The 15,276-nt window shown below is 41.1% G+C and overlaps 1 protein-coding gene across 10 annotated transcripts in view; it reads right to left on the minus strand.

The window, feature by feature from the left end:
• SEMA5B (semaphorin 5B) overlaps nucleotides 1–15,276 on the minus strand; it is a 359,926-nt gene that overhangs the window by 152,085 nt on the left and 192,565 nt on the right. For all 10 annotated transcript variants that reach the window (XM_079993227.1, XM_079993226.1, XM_079993224.1 and 7 more), the window contains one exon: nucleotides 3,463–3,665. In XM_079993227.1, the coding sequence (XP_079849353.1) occupies nucleotides 3,463–3,634 (172 nt within the window). In that variant the 5' untranslated portion in view covers nucleotides 3,635–3,665. The remainder of the gene's footprint in view (nucleotides 1–3,462; nucleotides 3,666–15,276) is intronic.

Below are 15,276 nucleotides of genomic sequence, written 5' to 3' on the forward strand. Positions count from 1 at the left end.
TAGTCCAATAATGACTAATAGAGGAATATGTGCCTTAGGTTAAAAAAAGAAACAGAAAGTTTAATACTTATCTGGAAATCTGCCATATCACATTGATCAATCACTTCTATTGATTGGCACCTGCTCCCCTTCTAAATAAACCTTGCTCAGAGAACATACCAGTTATATCTTTCCTACCTCTCTTAAAAGGAAGATTTCCTCTCAAGTTGTTAAATAACAAAGGAGGCTAAAAGGGAAATTCCAAGAGGGAATTCAATTAGCAAATTCTAAATAAAATTAACATGCTCTCTGAGAAGCTGACAATCTAGCAAGTTAATTATTGCTGGGTGCAGTAATCGACACATAGGAATGCCCACAGCACTTCTAAGCAGTTAAGTAGTTTGTGAAGACAGAAAAAGATACACATTCATTAAAAGCAACTGATTAACCCCCAGGAGGGGGGGAACGACAGAAGTTTTATTTTACACTGCTCACAGTTTTATAAGCAAAAGCCTTCTCACAAACTTTTTACATTTGATTACTTATGCTAAGGCCCCTGTTCAAACACCTCTAAGCACAGAATGGCTGGTGCATCCCAGTGCTGTGTTTTGTGTTATGCTAACACCTAGAGTCCATACAAAACTTTGAAGAAGAGCTATATTGCACATGCAAAAAGTTCCAAGCTGTAACCCTGGAATCTTGAAGAAGGGCCAGCCGCCACCAATCAATGCAGATAATGCAATTCTGACCTAGATAGACCTACCGACTGACTCCATGGAAGACAGCATCTTATGCTCGTCTAGCTACAGAGCTTTCTTGCTGGTCATGCCTGAACTTCAAAAGAAGCCAGCCCCGCTCCCTCTCTGCAATGGCCTTCCACCAGCTTGCAAATACATTTCTTTTTTAAATGGGTCTGCCAAACAGTTGATGCTTCAGCTCCTAGGGTGTTTTTTGTTTTGTTTTTTTGTTTTGTTTTTGCTGCCGTCACCTGATTCCTCATCTTTTATCTTTTATTTTTAACTGTTGTTGAGAGCTGCCTTGAGCATTTTAATAGAAAGGCAAGGTGTTGATGCTTTAAATAAATAAAGTGTACAAGGGCTACATTTGCAGATCACAGCAAGCCGCAAATAATGGTTTGCTGTAGAAACAAAAAACCTTGGGTTACCATTACATCTAACCTGGGAATTGTGTCTAGCTTTGCCCCATATGAACCATGATCTGAAGGCCATATTTGTTCTTGACTTTGTCATTATGGCTTGTTTCAGCAAAACAAACCATGCTAAAATAAACAAAGTCAAGAACCCTCAGTTTGGCTATAACACTAAGCCAAGATTGGTTGCTCCCACTCACTTGCCAACTGTGCTTTCAAAGAAAAACCATTAAGCAAAGCTTAGCGTGAAGTCTAAAGTAGCCAGTATGAATGGTCTTAGCATAACAGGTCTAAAGTAGAGCCATGGGGAAGTTATCCTTTGCTTGCTGGTCTGGCACCACAAGTCACACTTTAAGAAACAATAAGAAGGACTAAAGTACGTAACCAATTTTGTTCTCGTGACCTTGGGGGCTTCAGGTGGAGATTTAGCCTATACGCCACCCATAACGCTCTGCCTAAAATCAAGGCTCCTATGAGCTATCCAAATGTAGCAAGATAAACTGAATTTCTCTCTGTTCAGCAAATGGATTCTCTCTTGCGCTGCCCAGAGTGGCGGGGCTCAACATCCTGGGCTCTGTTCTCCCAAACTAGCAATGGTGTGGTGGCTGATTGGTATCTAAGCCACAGTGAAACAGTGCCATGTGGATCACTTTCAACATCGTCTGGATTTCAAGCAGCAGCAACTACTGCACAAGTCTCTCTATGTGTGTTCAATGGGATCAAATGGAATTTCCTACCACAAGCTCCTAGCACTGCACAACACAACACCACACAGAGTCTACATCATACTTTTTCCGTGGCTGATCATTTGGAACTGTAGCCAGAAAACAAGGGAAGCTAGAGGTATCCAGCAGCTCATAGGTACAATTTAGCTGTGGCTGTCTAGTTCGTAATATAAACGGTTCCTCTAGCAACAGCCTTTGGCATTGTACAAACTGCTTCTATTGGTTTGTTTATGTACCTATTTCAAACATTTTTTTCCAGCCTCTCTAGAACCCCAAGGCAACTCATAAACAATTTAGAAACGTACAAAACTCTGAACAGTAATAATAATAAAACATAAAATAGAGCAGCAAAAGAAAAGTAATATTCACCAGAGGCACAAAATTAATACAAATCTAAATAATCATTTCTAACCTGATCCCATTTAAACCACAAATGTCAGTGCGTTCAGGATAATTCAGCTTTGCCTTCCGTTCCAACAAGCCTGTCACTACATTAATGGTTTAAACAGCCAAACAGGTTCTCAGTTAGTCCCAGGGGTTTTGCCTTTTGCTCTTTCCCAATAAAGCACCTTGTCCAATTTACTGAGCAGTTAAAAAAAATATCAAGGTTTATTTCCTGGTTCCATAGGATGAACGTTAGAGCCGGCATTTTATTTTGCAGGCTTAAAGGTTTCACTAATTTAATTTAATCCATTTAAGTACAGGTAATGGAATAAAAGAAAAGAGAAGAACAAAAGATAACAAAAAAGCCAGGCTGCTGACACATGTGAAATGCAGCAAGAGCAGTTCACTTCCTCTAGGACAGTCTCAGGAGATGCGTCCAAAAAAAGTCAGAAGGGTCTGCAAGCTTTCAACCTTTCCTTCCTATTCTCAAAAGGTCACAAGTAGCTTCACTCATTTGTCCTGATTGGAGAATTCAATTACAAGCACACTTCCATATCCCAAAGGGAAAAAGCAAAATCAACACTTCACTTCAGAAATAATTAAAACTGGAAAATGGGCTTGAAAGTGCTTCAATGGAAGCATATTGAACACCATGAAAGGGTAGGCAATATCATTGTATGGATATTAAGGCCAAGTAGAACTCATTCTTCCATTTTCCTTTCACTAACAAGAAAGTATCTAGCTCTTAAAGCTGTGGATAAATGTTTTTTAAAAGTCAGTTGGCAATGTCTGGTTAAAAACACAAGAAGAAAGACAGGATATTCAATGCCCTGAACATTGCTCTGTTGCTATCCAATAATAATCACTATCCCTTAACCTTGTATCAACTCTGCCAAAAACCCTTAATACACAGGGTTGAAAGGTATACCTACCACATACTATCAAGAGAGAATGACCATCGCTTCATTGAAAGACAGAAGATGCTAACTTTACAAAGAACACCACCAATTAGAAGTTCCCAAAATTCCTGTTTTAATTTGTGGAAGAGCAGGTTTTGTAACCCGAGAGATGAAGAAGAAACTATGTGAGCAGTATATCCCACTGAACAAGCTCATCTTGCATCTCATTAGAAAACTGCATTGTAAGAGGAAGTGACAATCGAAATCCACCTAAAATGCTTATTCCCAAACCAGAGCAGAGAGATCAGAAGGGAAGGACTCCCACCTTCAAAAGAAATCATTGGGTGCTCTCTTCTTGAACACTGCTGCTCATCTTCAGAGTAAACAAGGATATTCTGCGATGCAGAGAGGTGAACAGTGAGAAGGAAAAGGCTTGGCAATGATAGTGGAACAGCCTTTAATCTTGAAACAACCATGACTGAAGATGTGCTGCACATTCAGCGTCCAAGGTAGGGCCCCCGAAGATACCTGAAATATAAAGAAATAAATTAGGGAAAAGGTGGATCTCTTAGAAAAAGAATATTGAATAGGTGAGATTATTTTGTCTCTCACATAACCAGCCCACATGATGAGTAACAATTTGCAACAATGTTCAGAACAGCAGCACTGAAAACAGTCAACATGACATTAGATCTTTGGTGACATGACCATCATTTATTCCACATATGTTGGGCTCAGTTTATACAAGTACACAGTGTCTCTTAAGGTTGCATTACTGTTGACAATTGGCAGTATTCAGCTAAATTCTTGCAATGGGCAGACATTAGCACTAGTGCAATGGGATTTCCCCCTCTCCCCCCCCAAATCTGCTCCAAAACAGATTTATGGAAGCACAGGAAGGGGAGTACTTTCCCAGTTCTCAAAACGTAGTATTTCGGACCTGGAAAAATATAATACTTCCCTCCCAGAAAGCTACTCACTCCTATATTCATCACTATATACATTTTGCCACGGAAAATATGTTAGAACAAGTTTCATAGGCACTACTGGATGTTGCCTATGACACAGCGAGCGACAAGCAAAACTCCCCATCACCACCATTTCATGAACTTTAAAACTTTCTGAACCATTTTAAATCAGAAATTGGAGAATAGGTGCAGGGAGAAAAGCATGAGGTGAGAAGCCCATTCTATGAACAGAACTTTGCTTGCGGTTCTTTAAGATCCAACACTTTTTCCAGACTTGACAGATACTTGTGGGACTATTTCACAAAGGTGAAAAACCATCATACACAATTGTACTGTAGTCCCCCGTCCTCCTATAACAGTTGTGAACAGACTCGCTGCAGGGAGACAAAAATGATGGAGTTGTTGGCATCTGAGGACGGGTAAAGTGAAGCTGACTAAGTGACCCAGAGCTGGCTGTACATAGCCAGCCAGCAAGGAAGTTTGAAGAATAAGAAAATACTAAGAAGTAAAGGTTCCTGAAATAGCAATAGAGTGTAGGAGGTGAGGGCAGACTTGCAAATTCTGGTAGGGTTTTTAAAACACAGATAAATACATTTGACACTTGATGAGCACTCCAGAAATGCAATCACACAGCAACTAAGACCATTAAAACTGGTTTACAGGTGACAGTGGCAAGTAGTTGTGTGGCCTGTCACATGTAACCCCACAAGGTGCTATCCAGTGTGTAACCGTGACAACACACAACCACTTTCCACACAGCACTCACTTTAGCAATAAGAGGACTAACTGAGGAAGGCACAGGAAATCTTGGGTGGGAGGTCTGAGTAATAATATATAGTGACAAGTACTGGAAAAGTGCCAATATCTCCACACAGAGACATCATATTTAGTTAGAGAAATCTCTGGATCCAGAATCGGCTTCACATTTATTGTGCTATAAAGAGATTATCTGAAAGAGTGCTCAAATTCAGTTGGGGCATATATTGTCCAGTTTTGCAGAATGGTCCTGGGGCCCACAATATTAATTGCTGACAAACCAAATGTAACTGAAAGGCCTACCAGACTGTCAAACATGATTATTATTCAAGTCGCGCCAGTACCAACAGCAACAAAGACATTAGACTCCTTTTAAAGAAACAATAAGAAGAAAGCCACAATATTTTTGAAGGCATATGTTGCTGCTGACTATGTACTTCAAGGGACGAGTTTTTGGTGGTGGTGTTGTTGTTTTTAAGAATATTGTCAATAAAACTAAGCTGTGACTCCTCAAGCTCTCAGTGCAATCATCATCACCAGTTCAGTTCAGAAGAAGTTAAACTTTACAACTCCAAGTCCCCACTCACTAAAACTGGAGGTGGGGGGGAGGGAAGAATGCTGCTCAAATTAAAATTTTCTCCACAGACTGTGATAAATGAGAGGGAAAACTCAGTGTGAATGTCTAGTGACTTCAGCAAGTGCTGTGTTTAAGAAAGAGCCTATATAATCAGGCACCACGGGAACTTGGCCTGACACCGAGGGCTACTAAAATTAAGGGAAGGCATCACTCTGACTGTAGTGAGCTGCGAATCAAGGCATTGCCGGGGCTAAATGAGCACTACGTGAGATCGTACAGGGTGTGGTGTGCATTCCAAAAGTTTTGTTCAATTTCCAAGTGGTCTACAGACAACGCACCTGCTTTTAAGAACCTTTGAGAGGCCGGCTCAAATGCCTTCAGTATTTATTTTGGTCTTTCTAGTTTCATTTGTAGAAACAAAGTAAAATGAGCAAGAGTTTTTAAGGACAACTCGACATTCAAACTTACAGAAAAAACAAATGTTCTAAGTTTCCTTCATCTATCTGTCTATCTATCTATCTATCTATCTATCTATCTATCTATCTATCTATCATCTATCTATCTATTACTCTATTTATCTATTACTATCTATTTATCTATTACTATTGACTTCTTCGGGTAGTGATAAAGCGGGATATCAAATCCAAAGTCTTCTTATTAGCCCAGCAAAGTTGTTCACCATTTGTTATCTGTGAATGGGGCGGAGCAGTTATCCAGTAAAGTCACCCCAGAACCTTCATGGCTGAGTGAAAGGTTGAGGCTGGGTTTCCCAAGCACCACACAGTCATGTCTTCCTGCTGTAAGTGAACCACCGCACCATACTGCACCCTCGTAATTCCCAAAACACAGTTCCCCCAGCAAGACACCTATCTTCAACCATTCCCCTCTGTTTAAAATTGCTTGGTTTTTCATGCTGCTCTTTTTAATCATGTAACTTGCTCTACTTCACTTCTATTTCCACTCAGGATTCCATTGGAACTTCTTTTAGCTTATAAAAGTCTTCTTGCCCTCCTTATCTTTCTGCTTTCTTATCACTTATCTACTTCGCTTCATTTTATTGCCTTCTTATCAAGCAAAAATAATCTCATTGGTTTGTTATCTAGTGTTTGCATCTCCTTTACTCTTGTTATTCTTCATCCTCTGGAGTGCCCTGCCTCCTGATATTAGAAAACCTCCCTGGGTTTCTGGTTTATAAATACCCCTTTTGAAGACATGTTCCTTCTTTCCCCAGCTTTTACATGGAAGCTCATTCTCCTTCATTTCCTTTCCTATTGTATTCCTTGTGCTTCCCTGCCTTTCTGTCTATTAAATTGTAACACTGCAGCCAGGACCTCTCTTTCAGCTCACTTACTGAATAGTGCTGCATTTTGAAAGCCCTTCAGAAATTATAGGTTGGGTACAAAAGTGCCAATATGGTCAACATAGACAAGCTGTGTTTGCACCCTCATGCTACAAACAAGACTGGTGAAATCAAATCCAAGACGCGTTATTCCATTTTTGGAATCGCTTGCACGACCACTTGCATAAATGGAAGGATTTGTTTTGCATTTTAATACAAATCTACCTAATTAAGACACAAATTGAAATATAGCTATCCTTCAAAAGTCACAAGATGGACAAGATGGTACATGAATTGCCCTGTGGTAGCAACTGGGGGAGAGAGGGGTCATCTCAGCTAGAGCACCACAAGTTACTAGTATTACTACTAATCATTGCCTGCCTACAGTGTCAAAACCCATCATGGACTAAACACGTATATGCTGTGACTTATATGATCAGAATAGTTGGATAGGGCTTTGTAGGCCAAGCACCTGCTCCATGCAGGAAATCCAGAGGGAGAGCGTTCCAAACATATGTTTGTCCAGTCTCTGCATGAAGACCCGAGAGCAAAGTAGTGCCTACCACCTCTTCCAGGTAAGTTGCTCTAGGGTTAAGCTCCTCATGAGCATCAGAGCCACTTGGGTAACATGAGACACTCCCTTTGGAGAGTGAGAATTGGCCATTGGTGTCTTGTGTGTCTGCATCATTAAAAACAATGCAGAAATAACAGCTCCACAGAGGCATGTAAACGTGATTGGTTTGCTGTTAACGAAACATTCCCTATCACATTTGCTAGTGCTAAACTAGGCTTTCCCATTTGCTGGCTCCCTGCCTCTATCTATCTATCTATCCATCCATCCATCCATCTATCTAATATCTTTTAATTGTATCAGATGATAACTACTTATCGGCTTCATTTGGAAGAAATGTTCAGCCAAATGAATTCCATCAGATGCAGTAGGTGGCCATCAATGTTCTGTGGAGACAAGGGAGGCAAACAACTTGCCCCTAAAGCAAAAGCTTCAGAAGAATTAGAAATAGCTTTATGAACAATAAGACACTTCTTCTCTACAGTGCCCCCTGCCAGGCTTCCATAGGCCATGTGCTAATTAGCAATACCAAAAAAAGGATAAATAAGTAATGTGTTACTGCCAACCATAATCTTTTCTCTTCTGGAAACATAATTTTAATGAAAAAAGGATTCTGCATGTAGAATTAGGCTGTACTTCCATGATCAAAAGATGGAAGATGAGAACATCTAATCAACTGACTTGACACAGAAGATTCCCCACCCCCCTAAAAAGTAGTAAATCTTTTAGAGAAGAGACTAGAGACAAACCTTGTATATAAAATGCTGTATTTTACAAACTGACACAACAGAACTACATAAGAAGAGCTGGATTAGGCCAGTGGCCCATCTAGTTTACTATCCTGTTCTCACAGTGGCCCATCAGATGTCTACGTGAAGCCCAAAAGCAGAACCCAGATGCAACAGCACTCTTCCCACTTGTAATCCCCAGTAGACTTAATGTCTCCAAGAGTGGAGGCAGCACGTGGTAACCATTGCCAAACTTGCTGCGTGGCAGATCAAATGTAGGTGCTATCTTCAGGTAGTTGTCTATAGGTACCTATCCATGTAGCAAACTGAGGTTCACAATCCCCCTGAAATCACTTGGGAATCTAGAGAAGCAAAGGAGAACTGGGCGGTGGGAACAGTCCAGAGCAAACGTCAATTCAGCTTTTCTATGGATTTATATTTGGTCCAACTGAGCTTTAAAGAGAGGATTATCGCAGGGAACGCTCGGGGGGGGGGGGGAGAGGAGCACTCAGGCATGAAGCTTTAAATCAAGAACTGTGCCTGGAATGAGCAGAAGAAAGGTAAGTGTGGATAAACTTACAGTGTTCACTTTTCAAGTGTTCTTGAAGAACATTAGAATACAGCGAACAATAAAAACAGATATTGTCAAGAGCAACAAAACTACTAGACAATTTAGTTAAACAACAGTCTTGGCAAAGTCAGTCTGTAACTCAAGGCTCCCACTTAAAAGTTTAGGAGCAGTATAAGAATGATGAAGTAATGTAAACAATTCTTCAGATCAACTTCCATAACCAGTTTGTGCTCCCAAAATAAAAATCCTGGCTTACAAAGCTGATCTGCGGCATAGTGTATGTCCCATTCTCACACAGACTGCTCACATGAGCTGCTAATTACCATCCTATAGGGCGAAAAATACGGTATGTACAACTAGCTATAGAGAAAGAGTGAATTGGCCATTGGAATGTCAGCCCCTCAAGAAAAATGTTAGGTCGACTGCTTTTCATGAAATTGCCAAGAACCACCCTGAAGCAAAAAAACTATTATTATTAATACTGAGCAGCCAATGCTGTTATAATTAACAATGGCTGAGCCTCTTATTGATATCAAAGTATAAAGGTAAAGGGACCCCTGACCATTAGGTCCAGTTGCGGACGAATCTGGGGTTGTGGTGCTCATCTCGCGTTACTGGCCGAGGGAGCTGGCGTACAGCTTCTGGGTTATGTGGCCAGCATGACTAAGCCACTTTCTGGCGAACCAGAGCAACACACAGAAACGCCATTTACCTTCCCGCCAGAGCGGTACCTATTTATCTACTTGCACTTTGACATGCTTTCGAACTGCTAGGTTGGCAGGAGGATATCAAAGTATAGCAACCTGCTAAAAGCAACATGACCTGAAATTCGTATTATGCTCATTTAGTCAACTCTCTGATACAAGGAGCCTTGCAAATGGCATTGTTATATAGACTCTTTAGCTGCTTCAATACACTCCAGAAAAGGCTTTGAGACATTCAAGCACCATTGCAGAGCACTCAGGACACAGAGAAGTGCTTAAATGTAATGTAGTAGTTATTATTATTGTTGTTAAGGAGACAGTATCTGTTCCCATCTTCCTGTACAGACAGGACCTACATAATATTTACCAATATTAAACTGGGATTTCTGGTTTTCAGGCTTCAGTGCTTTGTTTCCTGTGCCATCAACACTCTGATCCTACTGCAAACCAGGAAAACTAAATGACAAAGCCAAGGACCTCAAGAGTGCAGTAATAGCTTACCTATGCATCCAGTAAACTGACTTCAAAGGCCAATCCCAATCCTTACATCTGAAAGTGTTTAGTCCTTGCAATTCATTTCTCTAGCCTGTGGTTCTGCTGAGTTCCTGCTTACCACTCTGGACCTTGATTTTGCCCAATTTCAACAACCCACTTGCTGCTTGTTCCTCGCCATGTCCTCTGGAAGTTGACCGAGCCAATTTTAGATCCTACACCTGATCTGGCCTACATAGACAGGCAGCCAGCAACCTAGGTCCCAGAACATGGCTCCCTGAAGCCTAACCCTTATGAGATTTCAGACAACAAGCATTAAGGCAACAAGATTATTTATTTGTTATATACGTTGATTTACATCCTAGCAGCAGCATCGTATGGAGGCCGGATAAGAGGGTCGTGGCCCTTGGCTTGTTTTTCTAGAGGGGCGTGACTAGGCGCCTCCACAACAGGCTCTCTAATCAGAGCCTGGCTCTGGCGCACAAGGAGCTACAAAGACAGTCAGCTTCCTTGCACCCAACTCCACCAGTTGCAACTCCATTCCCAGGTCGAGCCTCACCCCGAAGCGGAGAGAGGAGAGTGGGTGGCAACATTGCCACCCACTCTCCTGGGCTGCAGCATGTACATATCCAGCAGCAGCTCCATCCTGGGAGTGGAGAGAGGCTGTGGTGTGCGCGAGCTCCCTCTGCACCCCATCCTCCTTAGGGGCGTGCTCTACACACACACCTTGGGTGTCATGAGCTTATGCTGCACCGCTGTATCCCACCTTTGTTCCATTATGTAACCCAAACCAGTGTTTCACACCAGACTTCAAGTCTGCCTCCCACCCAGGCACTGGCGAGATCCAGGATGATTAGGCTTCCATATGCTATCCGACACATGCAAACAATTCCAGAAAGTCCTTACACAAGTCTTTACATGGATTGAAGCTCTGGTCACTGCAATCAAATGATTTCTTATGAACAGAGGAACCTCAGTTTCTGCACAGGCTTACCAAGACTACAAGGGCTGCCCCATTCATTTAAACAGAGGAAGTCAATCTACATGCATTTTTCTTTACATGCTTCCATCGAAATGAATGGTGCTGTCTACACAAAGCAGAATTTAGTATCCACACAAGAACATATACAAAGTTCTTGATGAGAGCAATTGTATTTGGTGGAATTAACACAGAGAAAGCATTTGGGGATCTGTAATATAGATCCTATACTGTATTAAGAACCTACTGAGATCTAGCAGGAGCCTTCTGGTTATTTTTTTAGAGCTTGCTGAAACATTCTTATTTAGACAAGCCTAACAAGATGCTTAGAAAGTTGAGGTAGTTTTAATCTGTTTTAGCATTTTGACTTTTGTATGTTTCAAACAACTGTTGTGATCCCCCCTTTTGATTTTATTGTTTTATATTTTTGCAAACCACTTTTGAAGTTTTTAAAGAATCAAGCGGTGTATATATTTTACAAAATAAATAAATAAATGATCGTTACATGAAGAGAAAAATAGCCAGAAGAAAACTCCAATCCAGCTAACTTCTCTCAAGGCTGTAAATGGGAACAACTTCATATGCAACACTGAGAGTTTATCCACGCTTACCTTGCCTTGCACAGTCCATGCTTTAAAAGTTCTGTGTCTGAGCAATCTTATTTTTTATTTTTGCACCAGAGCTTTCCCCATGAAAGCCTGCCGTTTAAAGCTGAATTGGTGCATATGGCAAACCTCCGAAAACCTGAATTGTGTTTAAGCTTTAAAGAGCAAGTTTTTGTGGGGAAAGCTTCAGGGCAGAAAAGGGCACTTGGACACCAGCTTTAAAGTGTGGTCCTGTGCCTTAAAATGAGCAGGGCAAAAGGCAAGTATGGATAAACTCTGATAATCCCCTGTATTTTGGGGGGCATAGCCACCAATTTTATTTTAACCACATCTATTTAGCAATCATGATAGAAATAAAATGATGGAATGGGAGAAAAATGCTTTACTGTAGTGCAAAAGTAGAGGGAGATTTTCCATTCTGACAAGTGTGTGTGTGTGTGTGTGTGTGTGTGTGAGAGAGAGAGAGAGAGAGAGAGAGAGAGAGAGAGAGAGAGAGATTGCCTGTACGTTTTAATAAGGAAGGAAATAAAGAAGGGAAAAACTGTAGCACTTTTATGGTTGGCTAAATTCACACCAGGAGCAGTGGGTAGAATCAAATGAAGAGAAGAAAATTCAAAAACCTCATTGGCTGGATAAACACAAAGAAATATAAATGTTATAAAACCCGACAGCTGTGTCATGCAGAAGTGACAGACTGGTCCAGTGAACATTACATTGGGGGGGGGGGAGAGAATAGTTGTTTTTTTAAAAAAATCGGAATCCTCTTATAATAAAAGTGAGCCCCTACACTTTTTGCTTGCACCCATCCATCACCAGTCAAGATGCCCTCCTGTCTGACCTTTTCAAAACATCATGTTGCAAAACAAAGGCAGAGGAGGGAACATTTGTGCTCCAGCTCTGGAAAGAGACTGCAATTTACCCATAACTATGTTTATTCCATGAATAGTAGATTTGTCTTACAACACAGAGCAATGCAGTACAATTGCATTGCATTATTTACCAGACCAATCAATCATGTTTATAATGTCACGTCTTCAACTGGGACATGGAAGTGCCTTGTTTCCCTACAAGACATACTAGAATTGCTAAATTTCTCTCTTAAGATCATAGTCTCCTTAAACACTGTGTTATAGAGAAGCCAAGAATTGATGCCCATGCTCTTTGGCATGTGACTGGCTAGTTGAAGTTTCCTCTCAAGGCTGATCATGTGAATTCAAGTGTGCTTGAGACCATGCGGTAGGAAGAGCACATTACACCATCAATCCCTATAGACCAGGCTTCCTCAAACTCGGCCCTCCAGATGTTTTTGAGACTACAATTTCCATCATCCCTGACCACTGGTCCTGCCAGCTAGGGATCATGGGAGCTGTAGGCCAAAAACATCTGGAGGGCCAAGGTTGAGGAAGCCTGCTATAGACCCTTAATGTTGCAATCTTCCTTGAGGGGCGGAGCAGGAGCACTAACCCTCCTTACAGCTCGAAGATGCTCAGCGCTCTGGAGTGTGCATACCCTTGGCAAGACTGCTCAAAAGGTAAAGGTCAGGTGGCAGCAGAAACAAAAGCATCATGTGGATCTGATCCTTTTTTAGTATCCTGATGCAATGCCTGTGGAAGGCATGAGACATCGCACCTGACAGTCTTAAGTTGTTCACAATCACTTCCACAAAGCAGCATGCTCAACACGCAAGCCTGGGGGAACTTCATCTTGGTATTGGTTAATCTCATTAATTGGTATCTCAATTAATTGACCAATACCATTAATTGGTATCTCATTAATCACCATTTGCATGTATCTCAAGGTAATTTGCAAACATAACATAAAAACAGCTAAAATGGTTTTAAAAATAGTGCAATAACTAAATATAGGTCTAAAAGCAATACAAAATGAAGGCCTAAGGCAGTGACATTTTCATTCCGTTAGAAAAGCTTGTCGAAATAAAAACGTCTTCGATTGTTTCTGGGAGGTACAGATAATGGGCACATATCTGTATCTCCAACAAGCTCTGTAAAGCCATGTTCCTCATCCCTGATCCACTGATGGATGATCAGGGACATAAGCAAAAAACCACACAGATATTAAAGATTTTTGACAGCTTAAAATCTCTCTCTCAGTCTTTGAAAGGAAGATGACACTTAGGAACTACTGGCGAAGGCAAATAAACAATCTGTAGCAAGATTCAATTTGGGTCCAAGATGAGAGCTTTTACTTGCAGTTGACTAAAACTGAGGCATCCTTCGGCTGCGACCAATTTCTTTCAAACCCAGATGTAGGACTTGTGGCTGTACTGCGTGCTTCAGGAGTTGGGACAGAATGTCCTGTGAGCATAACAGATTATTGGGAGGGAAAAGATGGCTGTTCTCATTCTTAACTAAAGACAGGTGGACAGACCAACCTTTGATCACTTCATATTTAAAAGTATGGCTATCATCTCAAAACTTCTTAGAATGAGTTTATGAAAGTTGTAGGATATCCCACCACCCCCTGAAGAATATGAAAATATCTGTACCAAAGGACATGTCAGAGAGGAGTAACTAATGTGATGTGAAGCAGTAAAAACTTAAATACAAATACAGTGGTACTTTGGGTTACATACGCTTCAGGTTACATACATTTCAGGTTACAGACTCTGCTAACCAAGAAATATTACCACAGGTTAAGAACTTTGCTTCAGGATGAGAACAGAGATTGTGCAGTGGCGGTGCAGCGGTAGCGAGAGGCCCCATTAGCGGAAGTGGTGCTTCAGGTTAAGAACAGTTTCAGGTTAAGAACGGACCTCTAGAACGAATTAAGTTCTTAACCCGAGGTACCACTGTAGTCCAATATGAGTTAAATGAGTTAAGTTATGTATTAAATTATGTTAGTAAAATAACACTAAATTGTTAAAAATTAAAAACAAAATCTGCCAAATTTGCAATCCTCCTCCTAGCAGAATCCAAAAATTGTAGGAACTAGTTTGTGTCATGCTGGGTCTACTTTCATGCTTACATCAATGTAAGGAAAAGGCCTTGATCCGCCTTGGCCAACCTTGTGCCGTCCTGTCAGCAACAGCTAGCAGGAACACCCGCTTACATTCAGGGAAGGATCATGGAATATTTGTGAGGGAGACATGACTCTGAGAGCTCTCCCTAGCCCCAAGTGGCTATGGGTATGCATCATCCACAAAGTCTGCAGTATCTGCACACCAGCAGCAAAGAAGTGGAGGCCCTGAAGCTGCCGTACCACTTGCAGCTGCTACCCTTTCATATTTGGTGTAGTTTATGATCTATACGAAATACAACAGCTATGCCTGCATTCCCCTGCTGCCTTGGCTGATCCCTGTACTGCAGAGAACTCAGATCTAAAAGTACATTAGTTCCATAGTAACTTGACTTTTTAAAAAGATAGGGAGAGGGAGAGAAAGAGAGAGGTTTTTTCTAATTAATTAGAGATTCGGGTGATATTTTGTCAATTTAGTTTAATTATCTGAAGCAGAAATGTATAATGCTAAATTTAAAAGTTTTCAATAAACCTATATCGTGATTTTCAGCTGAAGCAAATGGTTTCATTTTGTGTCGACTTACAAAGCTCAGTCTAAGGGGCTTCTTCTTGCCATTATGAGGACTTTAGAATATTTCCCAATGCAACGTGCTGAAACATACTTGCTAATTCAAGTTCTGAAGAAGTTTAGAGAACTGGAGAAACCAGAAACTGGGAGGGGGCAGGGAACAACCTAGGACACACATATTATTTCCTGAAAATTAAAAAGCAATATTTTAAAGGAACATTGCCATGTTTGAAGCAACTCTCTTGAAAATTAAGAACAAGCTGAAAAATTGGACCCCAATCCAAAGCAATTTTAGCAGGGCCACA

The sequence above is a fragment of the Podarcis cretensis genome, assembly GCF_951804945.1.
Source record: "Podarcis cretensis genome assembly, chromosome: 1".
NCBI classification, from domain to species: domain Eukaryota; kingdom Metazoa; phylum Chordata; class Lepidosauria; order Squamata; family Lacertidae; genus Podarcis; species Podarcis cretensis.